General features: G+C 40.1%; 3 protein-coding genes across 5 annotated transcripts; all 3 read right to left on the bottom strand.

The window, feature by feature from the left end:
* Nucleotides 1-1,254: 1,254 nt before the first annotated feature.
* Nucleotides 1,255-9,135, bottom strand: LOC5512605 (neuronal acetylcholine receptor subunit alpha-10). 2 transcript variants are annotated; one of them, XM_032382038.2, is made up of 9 exons: nucleotides 8,244-9,135; nucleotides 7,842-7,896; nucleotides 6,827-6,963; nucleotides 6,348-6,392; nucleotides 5,785-5,894; nucleotides 3,495-3,617; nucleotides 3,182-3,337; nucleotides 2,608-2,836; nucleotides 1,255-2,090 (listed from the first exon to the last, which is right to left on the bottom strand). In XM_032382038.2, exons 2-9 carry the CDS (start codon nucleotides 7,894-7,896, stop codon nucleotides 1,719-1,721), a joined length of 1,227 nt encoding a protein of 408 aa, XP_032237929.2. In that variant the 5' UTR covers nucleotides 8,244-9,135; the 3' UTR covers nucleotides 1,255-1,718. The 2 variants fall into 2 exon arrangements, with proteins under 2 accessions (XP_032237929.2, XP_032237930.2); XM_032382039.2 differs by lacking the exons at nucleotides 7,842-7,896; nucleotides 8,244-9,135 and adding an exon at nucleotides 5,654-5,699 and having other exon boundaries at nucleotides 6,827-6,924.
* Nucleotides 9,136-9,385: 250 nt separating this feature from the next.
* Nucleotides 9,386-13,269, bottom strand: LOC5512642 (sodium-dependent glucose transporter 1A). The gene is made up of 4 exons (XM_001632874.3): nucleotides 13,087-13,269; nucleotides 12,226-12,560; nucleotides 11,802-12,087; nucleotides 9,386-11,484 (listed from the first exon to the last, which is right to left on the bottom strand). Exons 2-4 carry the CDS (start codon nucleotides 12,556-12,558, stop codon nucleotides 10,418-10,420), a joined length of 1,686 nt encoding a protein of 561 aa, XP_001632924.3. The 5' UTR covers nucleotides 12,559-12,560; nucleotides 13,087-13,269; the 3' UTR covers nucleotides 9,386-10,417.
* Nucleotides 13,270-13,666: 397 nt separating this feature from the next.
* On the bottom strand, nucleotides 13,667-25,008 carry LOC5512641. Of its 2 annotated transcripts, XM_001632873.3 has the most exons (10): nucleotides 24,606-25,008; nucleotides 22,099-22,265; nucleotides 20,874-21,209; nucleotides 20,147-20,428; nucleotides 19,680-19,854; nucleotides 19,033-19,291; nucleotides 18,149-18,376; nucleotides 17,413-17,664; nucleotides 17,073-17,258; nucleotides 13,667-14,806 (listed from the first exon to the last, which is right to left on the bottom strand). In XM_001632873.3, exons 1-10 carry the CDS (start codon nucleotides 24,719-24,721, stop codon nucleotides 14,339-14,341), a joined length of 2,469 nt encoding a protein of 822 aa, XP_001632923.2. In that variant the 5' UTR covers nucleotides 24,722-25,008; the 3' UTR covers nucleotides 13,667-14,338. The 2 variants fall into 2 exon arrangements, with proteins under 2 accessions (XP_001632923.2, XP_032237909.2); XM_032382018.2 differs by lacking the exon at nucleotides 22,099-22,265 and having other exon boundaries at nucleotides 24,606-25,007.
* Between the last annotated feature and the right edge of the window lie 518 nt (nucleotides 25,009-25,526).

Genomic DNA, 25,526 nt, shown 5'->3' with positions numbered 1-25,526 from the left:
ATTTGGCTGAAATTAATTTTAAAAAAGATCATAAAAAAACTCAAACAAATCAACTAAAAAAAACAACAACAACAAACAAATAAATAGGACCTAGAAGTTGCTAATAGGCGACGACGAGCACTTTGAGTCGTTATTTTATTCTGTTTATTATCCTGAAAAGATTGAAAAGGAAAACTTTGACAAGAAGAAAAACAATATAACGAGCCGGTGAGTGTCACCGAAAGCCAAGAAATACACAAAGCTTTTACATCGGACAAACAAACTTAAATGAATAAATAATTCACTACAGCTTATTTGGAAATGCAACATTTCCATCAAATCATAAAGCAAAAACGATGAGCCTTTTTTTTTTACTTCAGAGTTACATACCGTGGAGTTTTCGCACGAAACAGTCCATTCGAGCAGTGAAAACTGACATCTGAGTTTTCTTTCTTATTGTTTGGATCAACTTCACCTTGATAAAACCTGTAGCTCCCAAAAAGTGCAAATAGGACGAAATAGCCCGGAGGTAAAATATATCACAAGTGTCACAGTGTCAAAAACAACGATGAACAGCACTGATATCCGTTCTTTGGGCAAATGGATCATTCTACTTTTTACGCCCCAAAAGGGCAACTAAAAACAACATCTTTTCACTCCAAGGTCTGTTTGGTTTGTTGCCGTCTTACTATTGTTGAATGTTTAATTTTTTTTACATTTTTTAGTTGACCGTGCGCGAGTGTTTCTTACTTTCCCGCCTTTTTGAAATCGATCGATAAACTAATCGATACCCGCGCGGAAGCGAAAGTTCATTTGTTTTCTCGTTGCACGCGAACAACAAGAGGACAGCACTAATTAGCCTGAGTATCAGGCTTTTATAGATACTCAAGGCTAATAATAAGCTAACACTGCATATACAATGTGCCGTTGTCCGGATAATGAAAAAAAAAGATTCAATATTTTGCTTTTCAAACGGCGGTATTGCGGTAAAAATTAAAATATTGCGGTGTTAGTCCTGCGGTGCGCGGGATTTGCCCGTGATACGGTATGAACTAGCGGAAACCTGGGAAATGTCGGGGTGTCGCGCATGTTCTTCAAAACCTCGTCCTTCTGTGTGGTATGCGATATTCCCGAGTTTTTTATGCGGTTTTCCCGAAAATTTTGTGCGGTATTGTAGTAATTAGACCCCACCAACGCCCGCCCCCCCCCCCCCCCCCCCTCCTATGCTTGACTATAATACCAATACCAGCAAAAATTGACATTCACAAACAATACTACTCAATATTACACAATTTAATTTCTATGTTTCTGAATCATGGTTAAGATATCGTAAAAGGGCTTCATAAAATGTTCAGCCAATTTTAGTTAAACAAAGTTTTTCTTTGCCTGATAACTTGCCAAAGTTTCTCATTGTGTTGAATTCTTACTAGCTAAATGATCACTTAGTAACATGTACATCACAGTCTATTCAGTTTTGTTTTTGGTTCTTTACACTCTTGGGAGATTAAGATTTAAACCAGTTTAAACCTAGGTGCTGGTGTGAATGCGGTATAAGATATCTTATGCTATCTTGGTTCAGTATAATATAGTAATCATAGTTAACACTTCGATAAGATGTAGTAAAAATTTGACAATCAACCTCTGTCATCTTTTTTTGTCGGAAGAGCGGATATGAAGGAACACGAATCTAGATAGCAAACGTTTAATCCTTAAAGAGCAGATGGGTAGCAAGGATAACCTTAATGAAAGAATGCATAAGATGGAGCTTGAAGAACGAGGGCAACTATCGCTAAAGTTATCATCACCGAAAACGCCACCATGAAAAATCGGTCCAGTATCCTCGCTGCTCGCTTCCACTCCTCTCCCCTCCGCTGATTATCGGCCTCAGTCAAAAAACGCCCTAGCTTGTCCGTGGGGGGCCTGGAGTCAAATACCTTGGCAAGGCAGTCAAGGATGATTATACGAACCCAGATAGGCATCTCGTTGCCATGGTAACCGTGTGAGTAGTTAAGTATGATGCACGTGCATCCCAAGGAGAGGGATATTAGGAACATCATCACGATGTAGAACTTGCCCAGCAGAGGTGCGCTGTCAGACGTCGAGGGGAGATTCTAAATACGGAAATACATTATACTTATATATCTTATATTGATATTTTAAAGCCTTTATTGGGCTCGAAGAGACCTGGCGTCAACGCTGCCTTAAGTTTTAAAATAAAACTCGGACTCCTGAGCACGGCTCAGGCACGGATCAAACAAAGAATGACAGAAAATTCGCCACATCCTTCGGGAAAAAAATCGAGCAGCAAAACTGTCAGGGAAAAAACGAGCAAAATAAATTCAGTTACTCCCCCCGTCAATCAAATTGTCCGTCCCCAAATAGCCTATGTTGGTGATCTCATAGCAATAGGATGCTTAGTTGGCAGAGCTATAAAGAAATTCTGACAACTTGAAAGAAACTATAAGACGCAATAAAGTCTAGCATGCATGCCGTGCGCAAAAACCTTTTTTAAATAATGGGAGGATTATTTCCGGATGCATCGCATGCTAAATAAAGTCCTATGTTTCAAAGAAAACTTAAGGGTTTCCGAGAGTTTCTAACAAACCACTGAGTTGGGCTAAAAGGTACCTGGTACACAAACTGTAAAAAGACAATCATTGCCAGCAAGACAGTGATACCAAGTTGCATTCGCTCGCCGCTCTCGGGCGGAAGGTGAAACCCTACAAGTACCATGGAGGTGATAAGTAGAGCCGGTAGAATAAGGTACAATGAGTAGAATAATGACTTTCGGCGGATGTGCACCGTGTAGCTGATATCTACATATGGCTTGGGGCAGCAGTCGTAATATTTTACGTTCCTGCAAGAAATGATAAGGCTATTCTAGTAAAGAACAGCGGATATGTTCGGGACACAGAGCACGTTATATTATGTGGAGTGAGGTGTGGTGAAGTGAGGGGCGTAAGAAAAGGTGAGAGGTGAGGTTCATAGTTATATTAGGTTAGGTAAGATTGGGATAAGTTAGCCAGTTGTATGGTAGGTAATGTAAAGTATAATACAGACTAAGCGAGGAATAGTTGCTACATGTAGGTATGATGCAATTTAGTTAGAAAGAGTCATAAGTAGACAGTGATGCGATAGTGATGCAATAGACTTGGGTTAAGCAAGGTATGTCAGGGAAAAACACTTAGAATGGTCATAGAACCTCTTCTGTTCGACGCCAACGAGTTGCCACTCCCCGTGCTCCGTGTAGATGTCCTTGTTAGATCCATTGGTCTGGGTGCGCATGTCAAGACGTGAAGAATCATGTGTCCAGCTGCCAAACTTGAGCAGACACTTTTGCTCATCAAATGGAAAGTATCTACAAACAACGAAGAGTCAGCTTTTAACGGCCTTTTAGGAGGAAACGCTAAAAGTACCACACAAGGGAAGGGGGTCAGCAAACACAACTCCAGACAAAACTAAATTGCACGCTTTTGTTATTATACAGTATGCCGTTCGTGTGCTCCAGGCTCTACCTAACGTCCAGCTGGCACGTGGTAAGGAACATCGCGGGCGCAAGCCATATATTAGTCCCGTTCGCCTGGATCACAACATCCGTCTTGTACTTGTGTGTTAGACCCCCTAGTACATCCTCAGCACTAAGAGAAAAAAAAAATATATATATATATACGGACCGACCCTTAGTTGGGAAATAACATATTTGTTTTTCCCTCAATAGAATTTCCAACTTTGTTTACCTTGGAGCGGAGCCCCATACCTAAGAAAAAGTGGTATTAAGAAAAATATGGTAGCAAATATCGACTCGAGTTTTCGTATCGCGATGTCCGTCCGTCCCCAAAAAGCATTGTATGTGTCAAGGGAGGTGTTAAAACTGTGGCCACGTGATTTGTGACGTCATCGATGACGTCACTAGAAGCAAAATATGCTGACATCATTAAAATAAAAAAATATTTTTATTATATAGGTGTCATGTAGGTGTCAAGGGGGATGCAACAATATGGTCTTGTGGTGTGTGACGTCATCCATGACATCACAAAAAGCAAAAAACGTGATTAAATACAAAAACACTCATATCTATTGAAAGACACATTGTTTCACAACCAGACTTGGCAGGTGTCAAGGGGTGCACCAATATAATCACGTGATTGTGACGTCATTAACGACGTCACTAGAAGCAATATGCTGACGCCATCAAAATAAAAATATATATTTCGGTAGGTGTCATGTATGTTTCAAGTGGGGTGCAATGAGATCACGTCATTACAAGTAAAACTACACTGGCGTTTTTGACGTCGCCAAAAACAGAATTATAATAATAATATTTAATGTTTCTTAAATTATTAAGAGAAAATAAGCTTTATAAGATTTGGTCGTTTGGAGCTCCGTTTTTAGGCAATGCAATCCATATATTACGGGCTTACGGTCGCACGATGGTAGTCGACGTTCGCGAAGATTTTGTTCGCTCATGATCATTCAATAAACTCTATTTTGTATTTCCACACAACGCTTTTATCTTCTAGAAATAAAGAACCTCCAATGAAGACATTCTCTGAGTTTTGACCGACATTTTGTAAAATAATGTAGCCCCAAATCGAATCGAAATGTCCTCTTTCGCTTTAAATCCTCCACAGACGAGGAGATATATTCACTTAAGAACTTCCCTTAAATGTGGATACGTTAAGCTGGTTATGCAGGAAAATTCCTAGACTAATTTGTCGTTTTTCTTCGTATGAAGAGACGATTTATTGCTTTTTCTATCCCAAATGTACAAAATACGGGTAGTTTAAAGCCGATTTCTAGATAAAATGACAAATAAAATGCCGTTTAAATGTAAAGATCTATTACCTCGGAAGTAAAAAGCCAGTTTTCGATGGTCATTTTTTATATCAACTCAACATTATCTCCAGCTTTGAAGGGGAGCGGCCAGTTTTCGATGGTCATTTTTATATCAACTCATTATTTCCAGCTTTGAAGGTGAGCTGTCCGGTATAGCGGGGTCCGGATCGTAGGATACCGGACCTCACGAGCCAATCAGAGCGCGAGATTTGATGATTATCGGACCCCGAAAAAAATAAAGGGGGCTTATTAAAAGGCTATTAGCACATCAATCATAAGGCTGATTATCTTGAAGGTTCTCAAAATTTATTTGCAATGTTTCAAATGTCAAGAGATTCATCGAGATATTCCCTGCAGCTGTTTCCAAGGTGCTTCAAAGTCGTTTTGGATATCAGGTCTTTAGAAATCAGGTCGAAATCATATCAGGAAATGCTAAATAAATTAAGAGTGGTAATACAGGAAGGGGTGAATGGTGCAAACGAGAAGGTATGGGTAATACAGAAGAAGAGATACAGGCTATGTTGAAAAAGGGGAAGTGCCTAAGCGAGTTCCTTGCTGCTGTTCTCACGGGGCTTAATAAATAGTGTTGAAAATCAGGTCACCAGCATAATACTACAGTAAGAAATGCTTCTTAAATTTTAAAGAAAATAATCAAGAGTGAATCCAGTAGCCGACAGCCAAAATCGTGCACCAAGATAATTTCCATGATCTTAAATTCTAGGGTAGGTAAACAGGAATTCTTATCAAGTTGAAATTGAGAGAAAGTGGTTCAGAACAGTGGCTTTTGGAGACATGTTTGTAAAGACACCAAAACTTTTGCAGCATAGTTTTAAATTACCTGGTACCAGATGTTTGACGCCAATTGATTGAAATTGCTTGATATTCTGTTGGAATTTATATTTTAAATTAAAAATATACTTAAAAGTACTCATTTAATTCTGAATATATGAGCATGTTTCCATGGCCCACCTGTTGTAAATGACAATATCCGGGACCCAGACTTCCTCCGGTGCCACGTTAATTTCCTGGACCCCTCCATAGTCACGTGGGTCCCACGTCAAGATCGGGTTTTCCCACTGCTGCGGATAGACAAGATAAAGCGTCAACAGGACAACAGCAAGAGCAGTTATGCAGCATAGTGCGCAAATTGTACACCAATTTTAAATAAGATTTTAGTTGCTTTTGTCTCTATCACCTCGTCGAGATGTTGGTATTGTTCTTTTACCCATGGGTATCAAATAAATGGGAAAATAATCATTATTAAAAACGAATGTATGTTCGAAAAGCTGTATTTCCTCTAGTTATCTGCTTTCTCATCGGCTCCAAGGCGCAAGGTTTCAGTCATTTGTGTGTTGTCCACGAAGCACTGCTGGCTGTGAAATGTCGATTCCTTTGTGAGTGCGAAACGTTTTTGAAATGATATATGTATACAACTAATCTAAAAAAGGAGGAAAATTGGGTAGCCTGGCTACGCCCCTGGAATGCCGTATGAACGTTTTGTAGACCCCACGTAAATGATCTTTGCTACTTACCATGTAATTGTAAAGTATGATCTTTAAGAGTTGTTCATTGTCTTTCTAAGGAAATGAAACATTAATTTCAAGCCAAGGTAACACACAAAAGCATCATGGCGAGCAAAAACGTCTCGAAATGTTTTTTTTTTTTGTTGCTTCCGAGGAGGGAACGAGGCTGGCCCCAGCCTTGTGTGCAGACGGGCGAAGCATTACTCGACCTCGCGTAACTTTGGGACAATTTTGGAAATTTGATCACGGCAACATTTATGAAATCTTCAAACCGCATCCTAAACCACGCGCCCTATTGCAACATGGTTAACGACCAACACAAAAATGTTTGACCAAAATAGTACTGCGTGATTTTACAACAATGCGTTCGCTCTTAGCATGGGGCTTGAAGAGTCTACGTCATGAGTTAGCCGTATAGATAGTATATAAGTGATGGTAGTAATATATTCTTAATATCTCATGCACAAAAGATTAGCGCCTCCACTCACCAAGTCCACAATTTGTTTAAGTTTAGCTCTGAACGTGACGATTGCAGGAGCATCGCTTTCAATGCTGGGTCTCGCATACTTGCTGTAGTTCTGGAACAGATCGCGTAGTAACCGTTGCTCTTCAGTGAACACTGCACCTATGGGGAAACCAGCGGTTAATCTCAACAGCACATGCACAGGCATGATCAGGAATTCCTCAGTAACCAAATGATTTGGCCGATTGCAATGACTAAAACGACGTGGTTATGACGTCATACTTAGAACCAGTCCTGCGCAGTGAAGTTTTCACTGGCGCGTTCTTTTACTCGTGATTTCGGAATGAGAATGATTTGAATTGAAAAAGCGCGCGTTCGTTTCTCCCGCGTTCCCATCCCGGAATGGAATGAAGGCCATTCCATCCATTCTGCTACCTGTAGCAGAACGACACGAATGCCATTCTGAACATTCTCTACCAGCCATTCCCATTCCAGAATGATAGGGTGGGGGAAACGCGCCCTAAAACTAGAAGAACGATTAAGCATAGTGCTCTATAGATCAGTTACCTTTTTGGAAAAGAGAAGCAAAATCTACAAAGGATAGATACTAGTAGCAGACAGATTGCTTAATCGCCTAATGCATTTGAGGGATTAAAATCACAAGCTTCTCAGATCACATAGCTACGATAAATTGGTATAGAAATAGATATTAATAAGAACATAATGTTTAACCAAAACTTGAAATTATAATTTTTTGCTATATTTTACATAACCTAGATTTGATAGAAATGCACCCAGCATTGGATCATATTTTTCAAAGAAAATTTCCTAAACCAATGCGAAATGGTCTACAGATCGATATTAGATCCAGACTCATAGTGGGTATGACATCATAATCACGAGTTATTTGTCCCAGCTGTTCAATATTTTTAACGTATTTTCACAATTACAAATCTTGGAGCAAGAGATATTCAAAGATAGTTGACGCCCCAAGGCCACCTTATGCCAGTGGTAATAACACAAAATTTTAGATGACTTACATTCATTTTGATCAAGAGCCAAATGCATCAGACATATAAAAACAATACGATTCATCTGCAATAGAAAAAAAGACTTTCTTTTATAATTGCGCAATTTTAAGATTTTCATGGAGTGTTCATGGGGTGTATTTTGCCACAATATTTCAATTTGTTGCGACCTTTAACGTAGCACCCCTCCCCACCCTACATCTTTAAGATTTTTGCGACAATGCTCCGTCGACAAAGTTAATTTGAGCTGAGTATGGACAAAACAAGTGATTCTAAAACCAGTCAGTCGTGCACGAAATACTCATAAATCTCTGTCCACCAATCTAAATGACAAAAAGCGATAGATAACTTTACTTGAATCATAAAGAAATCGTTCAAAACACATAAAAAGGATTAATGTCGGAAGCGACTAACCTTTTGAGGAGCTGTGACGCACGCACTGGTTGCTCTGTTGGTTGATGGACTGAAAAACTCTTAGCACACCAAATACATAGAACAAAGCGTTAAAAAATAATGAATGCAATGAAAAAGTGATTTGCAGCCAATTAAGTCTTATCTGATTTGACCGAGTGACTTATTTATATTTACATGGCTGAGATAGCGGAGAATTACGGTTAGATTAGTTAGAAAACTCTAAAACCAAAAATTGACCAAGACACTGGATTAGTAAAAGAAGTTAGCCTCAGGTTCTATTTTTTTCAATGACTTTTCGGTAAATGATGGTTGGGAAAGATGAACTGCTGTTATGGATAGAATATAGTACGAAATTAACGAGGTATTGTTTTATTGCTGCTAAAAAGGGGACGGAATGTTATTAAAGTTAACATACTTTTAAACTAGGTAAAATTATTCTCCGTAGAGACGACAATTTACCACAAAAGTAGATGCATCTAACCACTATACAGAGCACCAGGTAATAAAATGGGCGCCGATTTTACAAATCTTGGTGAATAAAATATCTAAAGATATGTTATGGAGTAGTAATGAATATTTTATTTTCTTGATCTCCGAAAGATAAACCGTGCTCACGCTGTTTTATGAGATGACGCTTTTCAATATCCAACATCAGGAACGTCGTTACATTCACATTTCCCAGAATAGAAAGCCGCGTAATTTCTTCCATCATACATTTGACGTGATAAAAGAACGACTTCTTGATTAGTACGATGTAGCATTTCGTGTTCTAGTGGTTAAAGATTGTCTGATACAAGGAACAATAACGCTCTCGAAATAACAATGGATACTTACAAAGAAATCCTTTCAAAATAAAATAATAAAGACTTTCTATAAACGATACACGGTGAAAGCTTTTTTTACTCGTCTTTAGTCATTTATTAAGGCACTACATGAACGTAGCTTGGCGACGACAACAGAAAAGGAGTTACGAAAGCAAACAATGGGTTCAACGCGAAAAAAATGAGAACAAAGAAAAATTTTACACAAAACTTTTAAGTAAAAAAGTTTTAATTTGTACTCTCTTATCACATGAAAAAGACAAGATGGCCGTCTCTTAGGTGACGTCACTTGTTATCGACAGAAACAGGCAGCAACATTTCTAAAGCATTTAATTTCTTTAATTCATTTGCAGATAGAGTTAATGTACTGATAGTTAGGTATCCCTTTCTTTGTATTTTTATTTTCTTTGCTTTCAACAAAATGAAAATTAATTTTGATTCAGAGGGGAAACTTTCGCGCATTGTCGCACTTTTCGCGCGTTTTTCCCCCACTCTTCGCACTGTTGCGTTTCGGCCTAAACAGCTAAATAGTCTAGTCGGAAGGAGGCTCCCCGTGCACTCACTCGGACAATATAGATATTTGTAATCCTTAGAAGGGGTGCAAAAAGGATATCGATGTTCCCAGTACGAAATCGTGCACCAGGACCTCGAAATAGGTAGCTAGAGATTTCAACGAAAAGTCTATTTTTTAAATAATCTAGTCAAAATCTTGACTCAATGTCTACACATCTGTCCGGGAATTCTAAGAAAATATCTAAAAAACACAAACTTTGTTTTTACTAATAATCGCCAATTTTGGTGCTTTTTTTTGCATAAAGTGGAGAATGTCGATAACGTTGAAAACTCGATTTTTTCAAGATTTTAAAAAAGCTCATCTACTTAGAAGTGCATGGGAAACCAAGAGAGGCCTCTTTGACAGTAAAGGTTTTAGGTTTGTCGACAACAGTATTAAACTACCTTTTGATATCTCCCAAAAATGATGACTCGAAAAATTGAAGCACGTAGGTTCATTTACAATTAAAGTAATCATTATTGAGACAAACGACTATAGCCTATTGCAAAAATAGTTAAAAGTCAAAATCTGCTGTCATGTCTGTGTGGCAAGAACTAAGCGGTACATATTACAGTGGACTTAGTACCGTCAAACTAGCCTTGTTTTACTGTTGAGGCTATGTCTTTGTTCAGGGTCGATCATTCATGAAATACGAAGATAAGAACTTTTTTAACAGAGTATCTTGCAGTCCAACCTTCCATCTTTGGCCTTCGTTCTTTAATCATGGCTGCGTATCTTGGAATGACTACATATCATTATAACCCGCGACTATACATTAAAAAAGTCTTTGAATTATTTTCCTAGTTTTCAATAAGATCTAACATATCGTTTTCACGCCGCTGTGGTCCCGAAGGTTCCAGCAACTCTGTTTTATTCCTGCTATGAAATCCAAGTCCTGAGGTGACCCCAACGGATCTGTGATACCAGGCAAACAATGATATCAAGGCAAAAATAAGAACACAAAAACAGCAAAGAACAAGCACCGAAAATGGAAGAGTACACGGCCCAATACTTGTTATCGTGTTGCCAACAAACAGTGGTACCGCCATATCACCAACACAAGCACCGACCAGGAACACGGAAGCAGTCTTTCCAGACACGTCCAGGAAGAGCTCAGCCCAGCTGAGGGCAGCTGGAAACACTGAAGCGGCAGACATGCCAAGGATGATGGTACCTGCCCATAGACGTGGTATTGAAGCAGCATCACAACCCTGACTGGACATAGATACCAGAATACCAGCTGCAATGGTAGTCCCAATAAAGTCACCAATAATCATGTGGCCAGGTTTGACATACTTGGCTAGGGGTACCGATAGTAATCTGGCGAATGCAAAACTCCCCCAGTATCCAGAGTTAAGGTTGGCTGCACTTGATTTGGTCATTGATGGTTTTGCCTTGACAGCAAAAGTGAAGATAAAACCCCCATACCCTGTTTCCATGCCAACATACAGAAGAAAGAGGAAGAAGAACATGGTCAGAATAACAGCTTTGTACACAGCTCCACTCTGACCACTGGACGCCACAATTCTCTTCTCCTTCTTGACATACTCTTCCTTGCAAGACTTGAAGAATGCAAAACACAAGAAGACAACTCCTGCAGCAAGCTGTGGAAATGAGCCAATTATATATGCCCAAGTCAATGGGATAGCACCAATGCTATGCTCAGTGACACTATTGCCTGTAACATTAAGGCTGCCCGATGTGTTGTCTGTTGGGCTGTAGATGTCGGGGTTGGTGATGGAATCGGGAAGAAGGAAGGGTTTTACCAAAAGTGGTGAGAAAAAGGATCCAACAGCAAAGGTGAAGTGGAGCAGCTGCATGTATGGTCCATGGCCAGGCCATAACAGCAGCATTAGGGCATTACCGTCTGGAGAACAATGTGAAAAGAAATGATAAGCTGTGTTGAGGAGTGGAGGTTAGTACTGGAAGTGTCTACTAAAAACAGCCAGAATCTTTTATCAGGGAGGGGGGCTCATGGTCAAGTGGGGTGATTTTAATGAACCCCCCACTCTGGCCACACACATATACTACAGTACTTTCTATCAGCTTTTTTATAAAACTTTTCTGAGTGGCATGCAATACTATTCAGCAACAAGTTGAAAAACAAGTACACAATCTTTAAAATACTTATTGCAAATTATCAATAACTGATTTTTATCATCAATGATGGTTGTCATCACATACCTGTGTCCAGGGCGCCATTACCAATGGATGCCAGACATGCAACAAAGATAAGGCCATAGATGTTACCAACAAGAGGCATTACAATGCTAAACAATGCACCAAGCAGAGACACAAGGCCTATGACTAGATAACCATCAAGTTTGTCATAGAGCCAACCACCAGCAACACTGCCAATCAAGTACCCAACAGACCTCGCAGTGAAGACAAAAGACATGTCATGAATTTGTGATCTTGTCTTGTAAGCCAGATCAAACAAAGAAGGCCCAAACAATGCACTGGTTATTCCCTAAAACATGAAAACAAATATTATATTACAGATAAGATGTGCACAAAAAGAATTTTTAAATAAAATTTCAAAGTTTGAAAATAAAGAATATACTTTTCTTTACACTGATTCCTGGAATGCTGAAAAATTCGAACTTACCAGCCCAAAAAAGGCAAAGCCTAAACATAATGTTTTTAGAACACGTAGGTATACTAGGAGAGGCGAGTTGTTGATGAAGCTTGGCTGCTCATGCAATGGGTCTCTTGAGACATCATTGATATCTATATCTTGAAATGCATCACTATTCAGGTCATTGTCTGATTTTGGTAAGCGTTGTCTGTCTTTGATAAACCGTATGATATTTTGGTTATGCACACTGAAGTGTAATGTAGGCTCTGGGATCTCATTCAAGTCAAGTTCTTCGTCATTGACCAATGGCACCTGGTTGTGTTTGTTGTTGGATGCATTCTCAGAAGGTCTTAGGGATGCCATAACTAGAGAAGATTGTGTTATTGATAATGTTATTGATGAGTGTAATGCTGTAGATAGAAAATTCATAGAAGTATATCACATAGTAAAATAATATAATATCTTGAGGCATATCTTTTTCTGGTATGACAAAACCAAAGATAAAACTGTTTGTTTGAGGTGGATGATTGCAACAACAGACTTTTAATCCCATAAAGCAAGAAAATAATACAAAAATTCTTAGCAGTCGCAAAGACTATGAGTTCGCCCTGAGCTATGTTTACTTAAGCTTGTTTTCTTCAGTGCTTTGCTCATTGATCTATGTAAGAAGCTTCTCAATGTATTTATTGTATCACCTATTCATGTTAGGGGGCTAACATTAGAAATGGCACACGAGATTTGAAGAAACCTCCTACTCGTCTGAAAAATCGACAAATAATTATCATTCCCTACTTTTGATGCCATGTCAAGTTAATTCTTCAAGTTAAATTTTCTAAACCAAATGTTTTGATCTAAAGTATACACAAATGCATAGCAAATTGATAAGCTTACCTGCTTTCCACTCTTCGCAAGGAAGTGATCAGCAAATCTTCACCAGGCGTTCTACGTTTGGGACTGGACGAGCTCAAATTTCTTATACCACAGTTATCCTGAAGCTTAGGTAGCTCTCCCTGCCCGAGGATTAACAAAAATGATTTTTTTTTCCGCCACTTGTATCACCACGGGACGTTTATTATCGGATTTGGCTACAAGAAACGGATACGGGCCTGAAATGCATTACCAATCACCAACCACACTTATAATAACAAAGACAAAGGGGGTGGGGGTGATTTTTGGCTTTAGTCAATACACAAATACCTAAGTAGGTTATCGTTAACAGGTACACCAATCAGGGTGTTTCAGAAAAAGGAAATACTTTTTCAGTATATGCTGGTACCATAACTTCTCTTTTAAACGCGCAGAGCGAAAATTCCAATGGCATGGTCATTGAGTTGCCTTCATTGTGTGACTTTTTGGGAGTCCCTCTCCAAGTGCGCGACGACCTAGCACTTTCTTTTATTTCTTCTGCCGCTAAAAGACGTCTAGGAAAAGTCACCGATTTCCTAGCTAGTCTAATTGCATTGTCAATATGTTAATATATAAAGCATTTATTTATGTTTGTCAACTATCTAACAAAATAATAAAATCTATTAGGGTTCCATCTGTTAGGTATTAGGGTTACATGTAGCTCCTGCTCCGCGCAACGCCAACAAACTCACAGGAGTAAATTTTAGTTCATCTTAACCATGAATTTTCGACCAATTAATTAACGGGCGGTTTGTGGGTAGTGTGCGGTTGGGGGAGGGGGGGGGGGGCGGATACAAAAATAAGCTACAATCGCGCCAAAAGTAGTTGACCCATCAACCGATAAAGCTACACCTTCAAAAAACTCTGGCAATGTCTGGCAATCACGTGTGCCACACAAATAAATGCTCCCACCCCCTCCTTCCCCTTTTTTTAATGTTGAGAGCCTATCATTAGCATGCGATAGCTAAGGTCCAGCCCAGAGTCAGCGCAGCATTGACTCGAAGGGGGGGGGGGGGGGGGGGGAGGATGGCCGACAAGATGTTAAGAGGCCGACAAGATGTTAACCGGTATGCACCGATTCGCCGAAAAACCGTTTTGCAAAATTGGGTCAACATTACTGTCGGGGATTGTAGGACGTTAATTGGTTTATGAATTAAAGAGCTTACGTAACCAGGCCTCCTTGGTTACTAACAGCCTAGTCTTCTATCCAGTCTTTCTCTAACTTCTAACATAATGCTTATACGTAGTGTTTAAGCATGGGTAGCCTTAGTGGATTGTTCCTGTATATATAATCGCCCAGAACTCCCTTGTCTTCCGTTGGTCTCGTCCTTCTTTTAGGCGGATCCAAAACATCGCTGCATCCGCTAATGGTCTTGTCCTTAGCACAGCTCACATATCGTTCAATACTGTTCTTGAGGTGACTTAGTGGTGAGGAACCCTGCGACAAAAGTTGGTAGTGAAATTCCTTGAGGCTGAAGTCCTTCCCCAGCTCTTTCTCTGCATACTGGCGAAGTTGAACGATTTGCTGTTGGCCAATCATGTAGGATGTTGCTTGGCCAAACGCTGACTGGTAGCGTGTCACCTCAAGTTCAGCAAGGGCACTGGTGTCCCACGCGAAATCCGCAAATAGCTTTAGAGCATCGGCCCGAGTCAGATTTTTGTAATGAAGGCCCGAGTCGACGATAAGACGCAGGGCGCGCCATATCTGAAAAAAGGAGAGAATTATAAACTGTTGCTAAGGTTTTCCGTTGACGATTTCAGCTTTTTGGCTTCCGTCGTTTAAAATCCTTTAGAAGCCGTTTAGAAGCTTCCCTGCTAGCAGAGGCCTCTTTTCTCTGTATTTCGCTGGGGAAATACCGAGAAAAGAGGCCTCTGCTAGCAGGGAATTTAGAAGCCTTCTCATCGACCACAATTGAAATGTTATCCAATCACGCCACCACTGCCAAGGCGTTGCCTAATCAAAAAACACCAAATGTAATTGATTGATAGAGGGAAGCTAGAAAACGGTAAGGCAGTTCGCGAAATATTGAAATGAGATGTGCGTCCGTCAATACTAAAAAAAACTCAAATCTTACATACTTTTCGCATATAATATTAATAGGTGCTCGTCCTCTAACTCAGTAACCATGGCTACGCGCCTCTCAATACAGTCTTTGTTGATGTTTACAGGCATATTAATCCTATTTATCCTGTAGTATTAATCCTACAGACTCACAAACCATACTTGCTTTTATTTACAATAGCCGTAGCAGGCCTCGATTTTTTTTTTTGGGGGGAGGGGCACAATACCGAAAAAACGATTTTGGGTGGGGCACAGCCACGCCCCTCCTGGTCATTTCCTTTTAATTGGGGGGCACATGCCCCACCCCTTCTACGGCCCTGTTTACGCCTATCTATATCCTTTTTAGCATCGCGGATCATATGGACGCAACATTGGATGCAACATTGGATGGAACATTGGATTATATGAGTGCAACATTATTTGAAATAAGTATAGGCATGCAAGTAAAACATCGTCTTGGGTTCATCCATCATATAAACCCTTTTACCCTCACAGCAACCAAGACATGCAAGTAAAACATCGTCTTTAGGTTCATCCATCATTATAAACCCTTTTACCCTTACAGCAACCATGGCATGCAAGTAAAACATCGTCTTGGGTTCATCCATCATATAAACCCTTTTACCCTCACAGCAACCAAGACAGGCAAGTAAAACATCGTCTTTAGGTTCATCCATCATTATAAACCCTTTTACCCTCACAGCAACCAAGACATGCAAGTAAAACATAGTCTTGGGTTTATCCATCATCAAGAGACCATGATATAAGAGAACGAATCCCCGTGGCCCATGATGCCGTCCATGAAAGCTAGTTTTTAGATTGCGCGAGCTTGTCAATCATAGCATCCATATATAGTTCATCGCGCCATTTTTGGTTATGGGCACCTCGCGAGCTATAGTTTTTCACAATTTTTTTGCCTCTGCACTTCTTGACTTCGTTCGCTACCTGTTTTTATCCTTTTAACTGCTTCTCATAGCTCATGATTACAATGCTACTTGTAGTTTGGTGTGCTGGTATTTGTTAAGTTATCTAATGTTAAGTTATCTAAATGTTATCTAAATAATTGAACTGGAAGACGTCGGGGAGACGGCGAATTTGGAGTTCATTCAAGATGCATCAGGCTGACTCCTACGGTGAGATGGAAAATTTAGGCATTCTCAGTCTATTATATGTATTTAAATACAAGAAGGCCTTTATTTTTCTTTGATTTACAATATTTTTAGATCAATGAACTTCAATTCTTCACGCAAATGTTCAGAAATCATGTCACTGAAGAAACCCTTGTCACCGGAGTAAGATTTACTTCATTATGGAGACTTGAAATCTTTTATTTGTGAAATATCTGTCTTAATGACCACAATATCGGTGTGAATATAATGGTATTAAGTTCTGGATGTATCTTTTTCATTAAAAGGGAATTGGAAGAGAATTGTGTGTTGTAAACACAGATTTATGATTGATTGTTGTTTTACTTAAGCTTATAATTTGCGAATCTGCCGTGAAAACTTTTACTTTTACCCGAGCCTAAAATCACGAACTCTATGCATTTCAATGTCCGAGAAACGGTTGATTGGATCCAGCGTACTCTATGGAAAATCATTTTCACAGCGTTTGTAAAAAAGGATGGTTTTCGGTCAAAAAGATTTCCATAACATCCTTTGCCGGTTCACATCGCTCAAGATGTGATCGCGCGTTTGACTCATGTTGCTAGGACATGTGAGCGCTAACCAATCAGAGGCGTATCTAAAAATAACTGCTTGTTCTAAACATAGATTTCACGGACGTCATGGAACATACCCTAATACGGGGGATTCGTTCGCTTACATCATGGTCTCTTGCCATCATATAAACCCTTTTACCCTTACAGCAACCAAGACATGCAAGTAAAACATAGTCTCGAATACGTTACCTGCCACTTGAGCATGCCATACTTTTCCAGCGGTATTCCATCATAGACGTTCGTGTCTTCTCCTACCAGAGGGTTTTCTGCGTAGAGTCCCCAGCCCTCAGTGAACGCAACATAGTAATTAATATTATCTACCCAGCTTATAACACCACCACATTTGTCACGGAAATGCTCCTCCAATCCCTGAACCTTAAAAGAGAAAAAAAAAACATCGTTTGTGATGTCGTTTTACATAAAGTTGACTCTAGCCGGCTCTATAATTTGTTTTTTGGACATTTGGATTTTGAGACACTGCATAGAATCTTTAAAAAATTTACTTTTACTGAAAGCATTATTGGGATACCTGTGTGTGGTGTCCAGGCCTAGCCTCATGTGCGCAAGTGCTCATCTCCTCGTAAACAGGTCCGTAGTTCTCACTAAAGAATGGTATGTTGTATCGACAGCTTTGCAAACAACTTGCTCCCGAAGATTCGTAGTTTGCAGAGGCCGAAGGGTTGTAGTCGGCCCCAACTTTGATCGGACAGTTTGGTGTGGTGATCTTTGGCCCGGTGAAATAAAACATGTTAACTGTTCGAGGGTCGAGCAGGCTGATAGCCTGTAACGAAAAATGAAAGAAGTAATAGGCACTAGGCTTCGACTTTGCTTTTGCGGGCAGGCCTCGGATTATTGGGGGCACAATAGAGAAACATTAAGGAGACAATGGTGGAGCAGCCACCACAGTGCCCCACCCCCTGCTACGGCCCTGCGGGTTCGATCTTCATCTCTACACATGGCTCTCTACACTGAGAATTCCTTGTCTCCGTGTTATGCCGAAATTTCCGTTTCTCCTCGCTCTTCATCAAACTGTATTGAGTGCGTAAAAGAACCGCTTGAGACGCTTTACCGTGGTAACATCTCTAGTGACTAATCGATAAAAGTCTCACACATGCTTCTACTTTAAACTGCTTAAAAATGATATGCGTATTGTACTCTGACGAGTCAAGTCAGTCACATTCAAGCTCTTTAAATTTTCTAGCAATGATTATTCGCGCTTACAAAATACTTAACCTCTTCTTTTTTATGTATTAACCAGAACTCACCTCTAAAGCTTTGACAAACCACTTTTGGATCTCACGCCATCGAGTTGGACAGAAGATCATTGCGGCGCCATCACTCCTGCAAAGTCTGTGCGCGTCCTCGTCTGATTCGTTGGCTGGGAATGGTTGTTGATTGTAGCTCATATCAGGAGCTTTCAGTCGTGCCTGGAATAATTTCTTCGCCTCGGTGTCATTGGTTTTACCAGAAACTTCACGAGCAATAGCAAGAACCTGTTTAAAGAACCTCGGTGAGCCAGTGCTCTTTCCCTATTGTTTACAACGGTCTACAGGGTGTCCCAAAAGTTTGTTTAGGAGCCAATATGCCTTGGAGGTCCTCATTACAAGCAGTCGAGTTCTATGACTTATTCTCTAGAAAATGGACTGCATGTCTGTAGGTCTGTTATCCTGTTAGCAGAGGACACTTTTCTTTGTATTTCGCTGAGGCATCTGCTAGCAGGGAATTAACAGTCTGTATTGCTTGCGGTTAAACTTTATATCATAGAAATCGAGGTGTTCTATCTGATTGTGAACTCTTTGTGGACGCCTGTTCTAAAGTTGCAACTTGCTCGCCCATTTTCCTTACAAACTTACGAAGAAGATGAATCACGTTCCTTCCCCTTAACATCAGCATAACCAAGATCATTATTACTATGATCAGCGAATCATCATTATTATTTAACACTCAAATTGTAGTCATAATTACAATCATGTCATCATCAGCGTCATCTACCGTAATAAAGGCATCAGCATCAACATTACCATATTACCAACATTAACCTGCCTTCTCGCCATTACCTGCAGGTAAGCTTAACTGATAACCGCATTAACATTAACATTACCAACATATTGTAAACATAGTCCCTCAAGACCCATGTTCTCGCCATTACCTGCGGGTAGAGCTTGTTCAGCATTTTGTAGCCCAGCTCATAGATCTGATCCGGCGTGAAGTCATTTGTAGTAAAGTACCCAACACTCATCTCGTACGCTTTTTTTCCATCTAAGGCCTCTCCTGTCGGGAGTTTTTTGGTGGTCGGGCGGCTTTTGTCTGCGGTACCATTGACGTACACGTAGGGGAGGGGTAGGGATGCAAGACCGCTCGACACCGTATCAGGGACGCAGTATTTGGCGTGCTCATCTTTCAGATACCTGGAAGAGTTCAAATACAGCAATTCTAAAGGGAGATGTGTTGGTTGTTTAGATACGCGATAAGATGCTGATACTGTTTTAGTTTATTTTGTTGATGTTCTTTTTGTTGTTATTGTTGCTGCTACTACTGCCCTCGTCTTGCCTTTGTTTTATTTGGTTGTTGCTACCTCTGCTGTTCCTTATGGTGGTATCCTTTTCTGTTGCTAATTTTGTCGTTGCTACCTGATAATGTTCTTGATTTTTATGTTGCCGCTGTTGGTAATTGTTGCTGATGCCCCTGCTGTTGTTGTTATTGTTAATTTTTGCTGATTTCTTATCATGTTTGCTCAAATTTTTGGAAAATTAGAATCAATTAAACTGAGCGTTATAATGTGATTTCTCCCAGTACCTGAAAAGATTGTCAATCGGTTCCCCCACATACTCCAAGGCAAACTCTCTTAGCGATTCGCTTGCAGTCTTCCCGTACTTGGCGCGCCATTTGTTTGCCTCGTCTGTGTTGTTCATCAATGATGATAAGAATTTGGAGTCGAGTAATTCCCCCATGAAGTTCTCAGTGTACACACCTGAGTTAAACATTTAGACATTGTGTCATCCCTCGACACACACCAACGCCCCCCTTATATAATTACCAGCGGCGTAGCCGCTGGTAATTATATAAGGGGGGCCTATAAAGCAATCAAAATTACGGACTTTGGGAGAATGGGGGAGCAGAGTATCGCAAATCGATATTATCCCCCAACAAAACATCCGCCTCTCATTTAAGTTAACTACAACAACCACGACATTTCTATTGGAATCATTTTTGTACGAAATATAAAATAAAAAAGGGCCGGAAAAATATTTTTTAGTAGTTACCTAGTGCGCCCTTGAATGCGATGCTTGGGTACGACTCCGTCAATCCATTAATCCCTCGCTTACACTGCTCCACAGTGCGCACCATTCCGGCATTTACGCCATAGCGCAGGTTAGTGATATATTGAGTGAATGTGCTATTGATCTCCATCAGCTTGTTGCGCAAGGTTTCAAGGTCTGCTGTTGAGTTTGGTCGGAAATAGCGCAGATTCGCTGAAATGTCCCCGCCCACCGTGCAAATAGGCTGCATCATGCACCAGAGGTTGGGTCCGAGCATGTAATCGCCTGGTTAAGGTACACAATACAGTCGCATTAAGTAATTGTAATGGTATATACACAACAGAAAAAAGTCGGAAGGATGCATACAAATAGAGTAAAAAAATACACAACATTCGCCTCCCGCTTTTTTCTGATTGCTCTGCGTTCAGTGTGTTGTTGGTTGGGTGTTAAGGCTTGTGAAAATCATGCAAATATTGTGCGCGTATAGGGGAAGGGGTGTTGGTGGTGGTGGGGGGAGGGACAGGGCTAGGCAGGTGCACGCCTTTTCTGATGCTTATATTTTGCGGAACAATTGCCAGTCATTTTTGGAAATCTAAGCACAACAGAGAAAAAAACTGTTTTCAAATGACAAGCGTAAGGCTAGGGTTCTATTTCTTGGGCCTCCGCTTAGAGGAATAAGAAGAGACTAGCAACGGAGCGTGTTTTGCACAGTGTACCCACCGATGTTTACCTGCATAGTAATTCATATCATAAGGTTTGCCAAACATATATTTGACAGTAAATCGAGCTTGCGCCAAAGCTTTGGCCTCGCGCGGTTTTAGTTTCGTATTGTCGACCTTGAACTCGTCAACTTCCTTCAGGAGCGCCTTTATTCGGTCTGTAGTGCGCCTTTTGGTCGCAGGCGATGGGTCATGAGCTCTGTACTTGCGTCTGATCTCTTCCACTGTCACCGGTCTCTTGTATGCTATTTTATTTGGGTACATCTCATAATAAGACGAGTGCAGTTTTTCCAGGAGATCGTAAAGCCCACTGCGTTTTGCTTCATCGGATGGCGCGCAAGTGTCCTCTGTCAAAAGGAAAAAAGGGTATCAGAAAAAAGAACTGTTCCATACGCGGATGATTATGACGATTATTCGGTTCTCAAGCAGTTTGCGTTCTCTCATATGCATGTGCTCTGGTGTCAGGTTGCGCTTAGTATCTGAGCTAATCCCTGTTGCAAGAATGTTGATAATTATTTTACACCAATAATGAGTTTAGTTGATGCGCAGCTCATATAGTTCATACAAACAGCATGACAAGAAATTAAGTTATTTTTAAAAAAACATGCTACTTGTTGTTTATGCTTTACTTGTTCATTATGCTACTGATCTTTTCTCGTCCGCGCTCTATACTGAATCCTAATATCCGAGTCTGCCCTAAAGAAATTGTTTAAGTCTAATACCATGTTTGGTGCGTCGCACCAGTATTCTGGTTCTGGATCTCGTTATATATTATCTTTCTGTATTTTGGATATTTTAAATGCTTTTCATCCGGGAACGCAGGGCCTTGAAGAGAGCGTAACGAGGTGCGAAAACGAGGTGGCGGAGGGGGAGGGGACGCCCTGGGCTCCAGAGAATTTATGACTTTCGTAAGAGAAGGAAAAAGCCTGTATAGCAAGCGCTTAGTTGAAAAAGAGATCAACCCATTCGTTAAGGATGGGTATAAAGTAGCGTTGAATTAGGAATGTGAAATGTTCAAAACTTCACATATTTTTTTTTATGAAACACCTTATTCGACCGATATAAGAAGATAAAGATAAAAAGAAGCCGCCTTCATTTCGATTATGTAGACAACAGGTGAGCCCGGTCTGGTGCATCGGTCTAGATCTAAGATTCCTATAGGCAGAGTATCAACGGGTATCAACAATACTCCAACTTATCTATCTGCTATCGACTTTGAAGGACTTGGTGTCTCACCTTTTTGGGCCTTCTGGCATTCTGGAGTCTTGGTGATAAACACAATGCCAACAATCAGCAAGATAAAGCCAATCACGAAAAGCACAACTGCGACAGCCAGGAGGATCATTTGACAGGAGATGAATGGTTTCTTAGAAGACCCTTTAATTGCTACTGCAGGTAACATGCTGGAAACATGTTATACAACAAGGAGTTAGAATATTTAAAGAGCTTTCATACTAGACCAGGAGACAGACAGATATTTGAGTAAGGAAAACTTGGGGTCAACCTTCTGATTTGCGAAACTAATAACGTTTTAAAATAGTGGGCGTCATGGTTGATTGAAATTTTCAATTAAAGAATGCTGATTTGATTAAAAATATTTGGCTGACTCAACAGTGCTGAATAAGCTGCTTTCTGCTGTTGATATTTTGCCGCTAAAAACCGGAGCGCTTAAAGTCCATATAACCTTTCAGAGTTAATAGACTTTGTTAATTCTTTATATTTTCATCTTCCAAATGGAATGTGGTTTGTATGCACCCTATAAAACACGCGTTCTCGTGAATAACTCAAATCTGTAATATTGAGGTATTTGGTCAACCTTCGGAAAAAAGGCCGTGAACCGAAAGGCATGGGTCCAGTCATTTGTGACGTAGATCGAGATGTCAACCAAATTACATGAGAAAACATATGTGCGCGTAAACCGGTTCCCGTTTTATGTCTTCTTAGTTATTGCTAAAGAAAGTTGTGTGGTTACAACTTTTACCGTCATCTTTATATCTCAACCTGGTAGTCAAATAATTATTTAACTTCAGGAAACAAATTTGCAGCAGATGTTTTTTAGCGTTTGAATTGTTTTTGCTTTGCATTGTGCGCGCGCGCTGCATTCGCAATCAAGAATGGCGACATTATCACGAGCGCGCGCTGTTTTTGAAACCTACAACAAAACGATATTTTCTTTCTTTCGCATACAAATCTCGACTTTAAATTATTCTTCGCTTCATTGTGGGTAGCATTGCAATAGAAAAGAATTCGCCAATATTTTGTGGTTTTGCCGTCTCTGGATTTTAACGGATTTCAGAAAAAACGTTGTTTCAGATTTTCCCGCCAAAACTTGAAAATATTCACTCGATTCAATCTCCTTTCGCGCGGCCAGGAAAATTTTCAAAGATCTGTAGAAAATTCTAGTTTGAATCAAATTCAATTACCTTTTCAGAATTTGAAAGTTTATCTATGCATTGTTTTGTCGAGATTGATATAAGTGAAAGGTTTTAAGAACTTTAATTAAGAACCTGATTTCTTAGTGCCAGTCGCCTATCCCTTGGTAACTTCGACTAACTTTATTCAAAGTTTAAAACAAGGTTTGGTCCTGTCAGGTCTACCCTGGTTCCAGAGTCTAGAACGTCTCTCTATTTAGTGGCCAGCGAGAGCCTCGAACGCCTCTATTTAGTGGCCCCAGCGAGAGCCTCGGACGTCTCCCTATTTAGTGGCCAGCGAGAGCCTCGAACGTTTCTATTTAGTGGCCAGCGAGCTACGTTCGAGGCTCTGGCACAACGGTACGTCAGGTCCTGATCGATCTTGTCATCAGTTGTGGTCATTTATTCATGAAAAGGCGAGCCAGATCATAGTCTATCTTTTACAATCCTGATGTCCACTCTAGCTGAATTCAAATACTTGCAGGCAAATAGCAAAAACTTGCAAAACTGTTAGATTTCCGTGCCCGTGTGCCAGTGTTCTTGAAAATTAATTAATTTTATACCGCTATCAGTTTGCGTTATACAAGATAATAGAGGTAGTTGCAATATACCACTAGGCTTGTGCTGAGCTACTCTGTTATCTTCATCCGCTCGCATAAGTGTTTAGCTAATATTATTATTATATATTTTTTGGGCTAAGACATTCAAACAAAACTTTCCATGCTACAGGTTTCCAGGTTTTGATTTATGTCCTTGGTTGCTTTGAAAAATGAGCAGTCTCTAATACTTTGCACTTAGTATGATAAAATAAAGGTAATTAAAAGTGCACTAATAAAGGCACGTTCGCAGGAGACAAACTTTCGACCAAATCGTGTGAGCCTGCATTTTGCCATTTTTGCTGATAGCTTTATTGTTTAACCACATTACACAATGGATTACTGTTATTTGTCGTAATTTTTGGCAGCACAATTGATAGATGCGATTGAAGACATTATTCAAATCAGCACCAAATTCTTTCGAGTCCCTTATCAACTGTTCTTAATTGCAAATCTAAATAAACCTAATACCGTGATCAAGTAATTTGATACCAATAGCTAGGGCAATTGTAGACAAGGGATGAAAAATTAAAAAAAAACTATTAGGGAATAAACTAAAAGGTTTTAAATGATAAACCGTAACTCAACGTTTAACCACGGCTAACTTTTCCAGCGAGATCACACCCAATATACCATCTTACATCTTAAGATATTAAAATTCTACTAGAATGGAGTTTAGAGTATTCCATAGCAACTAAATGAAACGGTAGCTTACAGTTTGATGAACGGTTCTTACCTTACACTTCCGCTTTTCTTGTCTTCTTTCTCCAAAAGAGCTACATTACTCATTTCATTCCCCTCGCCGTATGCTTCCAGCGTCGTCGGCGAGCCCGGTTCTTGTGATTCTGCCATAACTCATGTGCTATCATTAGCCGCTGCTTAAAAAGATACCTTGCAGAGCTGTGGGAAGTCTTGAAGGCCCTTTCCTTCCTTCGAGAGCTTCTCACTATAGTTGTCACCAAGATAGTTTCTTTGTGCTGGCAGTGGAAAGCTGTGAGCTATTGCTTTTTTACGGCACTTCTTGGAGGTCTTTACGTCAAAATCAGTCGAGACTTTAATTAATGCGATTTATGCAATAAGTGCCATTTATTCAAAGAGACAAGTTTATGCTTGGATACATCTGGAGGACTGCCATTATGAAGGATGGTTATGCAAAACAAATGGCAAGTTGTTAAGTCAAATGATCCCTACCCCTCTGCTCCTAGTGTGATGTCTCGTGTGACGTCAAGTGTTATCAGATTGTTAAGACGGGTTTTCACTAGTTCGCAGTCAATCTAAGTCTCAATGGCCTGTATACGGTCCATGTACTGTATTAATCTTGCTGAGATAAGCTTTAAGGCAGGCTATCACAATGAGCACAGACGAAGCCTCGATAACCAAGATTAAATACACCTATTTCACAAAAGGTTGTCAGTGCAAATGGTAAATGGCTAAGGGGTACTATTTTTTTTGTAAAATTAAAGGTGTTAAATAAAGTTCAACAATGTCAGAGCCAAGCACTGGTAACCTTTAATGGATAATTGTTTTAATTTATCCATATTCTTCGAGACGCATGGTTACTTTCGGTCGTAGAACTGCCATTTGCCAATCGCCATTTGCACTGACAACCTTTTTTTGAAATAGGTGTATAAGCTTTAATGCTTTCATCACACTGCTT

This window comes from Nematostella vectensis, chromosome 3 (genome assembly GCF_932526225.1).
Source record: "Nematostella vectensis chromosome 3, jaNemVect1.1, whole genome shotgun sequence".
NCBI lineage: Eukaryota > Metazoa > Cnidaria > Anthozoa > Actiniaria > Edwardsiidae > Nematostella > Nematostella vectensis.
This window is presented reverse-complemented; position numbering and strand designations above follow the sequence as displayed.

Excerpts from the sequence above, each read along its gene's own strand:
- LOC5512605 (XM_032382038.2), bottom strand. The coding sequence starts at position 7,896 with ATGAATCGTATTGTTTTTATATGTCTGATGCATTTGGCTCTTGATCAA. Across the intron at positions 3,338-3,494 it reads ACGTGCCAGCTGGACGTTAG|ATACTTTCCATTTGATGAGC; the intron begins GTAGAGCCTGGA and ends CGTTGTTTGTAG. Across the intron at positions 2,837-3,181 it reads GTTGGCGTCGAACAGAAGAG|GAACGTAAAATATTACGACT; the intron begins GTTCTATGACCA and ends CATTTCTTGCAG.
- LOC5512642 (XM_001632874.3), bottom strand. The coding sequence starts at position 12,558 with ATGGCATCCCTAAGACCTTCTGAGAATGCATCCAACAACAAACACAAC. Across the intron at positions 12,088-12,225 it reads GCTTTGCCTTTTTTGGGCTG|GGAATAACCAGTGCATTGTT; the intron begins GTAAGTTCGAAT and ends TTCATGTTTTAG. Across the intron at positions 11,485-11,801 it reads TAATGGCGCCCTGGACACAG|ACGGTAATGCCCTAATGCTG; the intron begins GTATGTGATGAC and ends ATTGTTCTCCAG.
- LOC5512641 (XM_001632873.3), bottom strand. The coding sequence starts at position 24,721 with ATGGCAGAATCACAAGAACCGGGCTCGCCGACGACGCTGGAAGCATAC. Across the intron at positions 18,377-19,032 it reads TGAACAAGCTCTACCCGCAG|GTTCTTGCTATTGCTCGTGA; the intron begins GTAATGGCGAGA and ends TTCTTTAAACAG. Across the intron at positions 17,665-18,148 it reads GGTTTGTCAAAGCTTTAGAG|GCTATCAGCCTGCTCGACCC; the intron begins GTGAGTTCTGGT and ends TTTTCGTTACAG.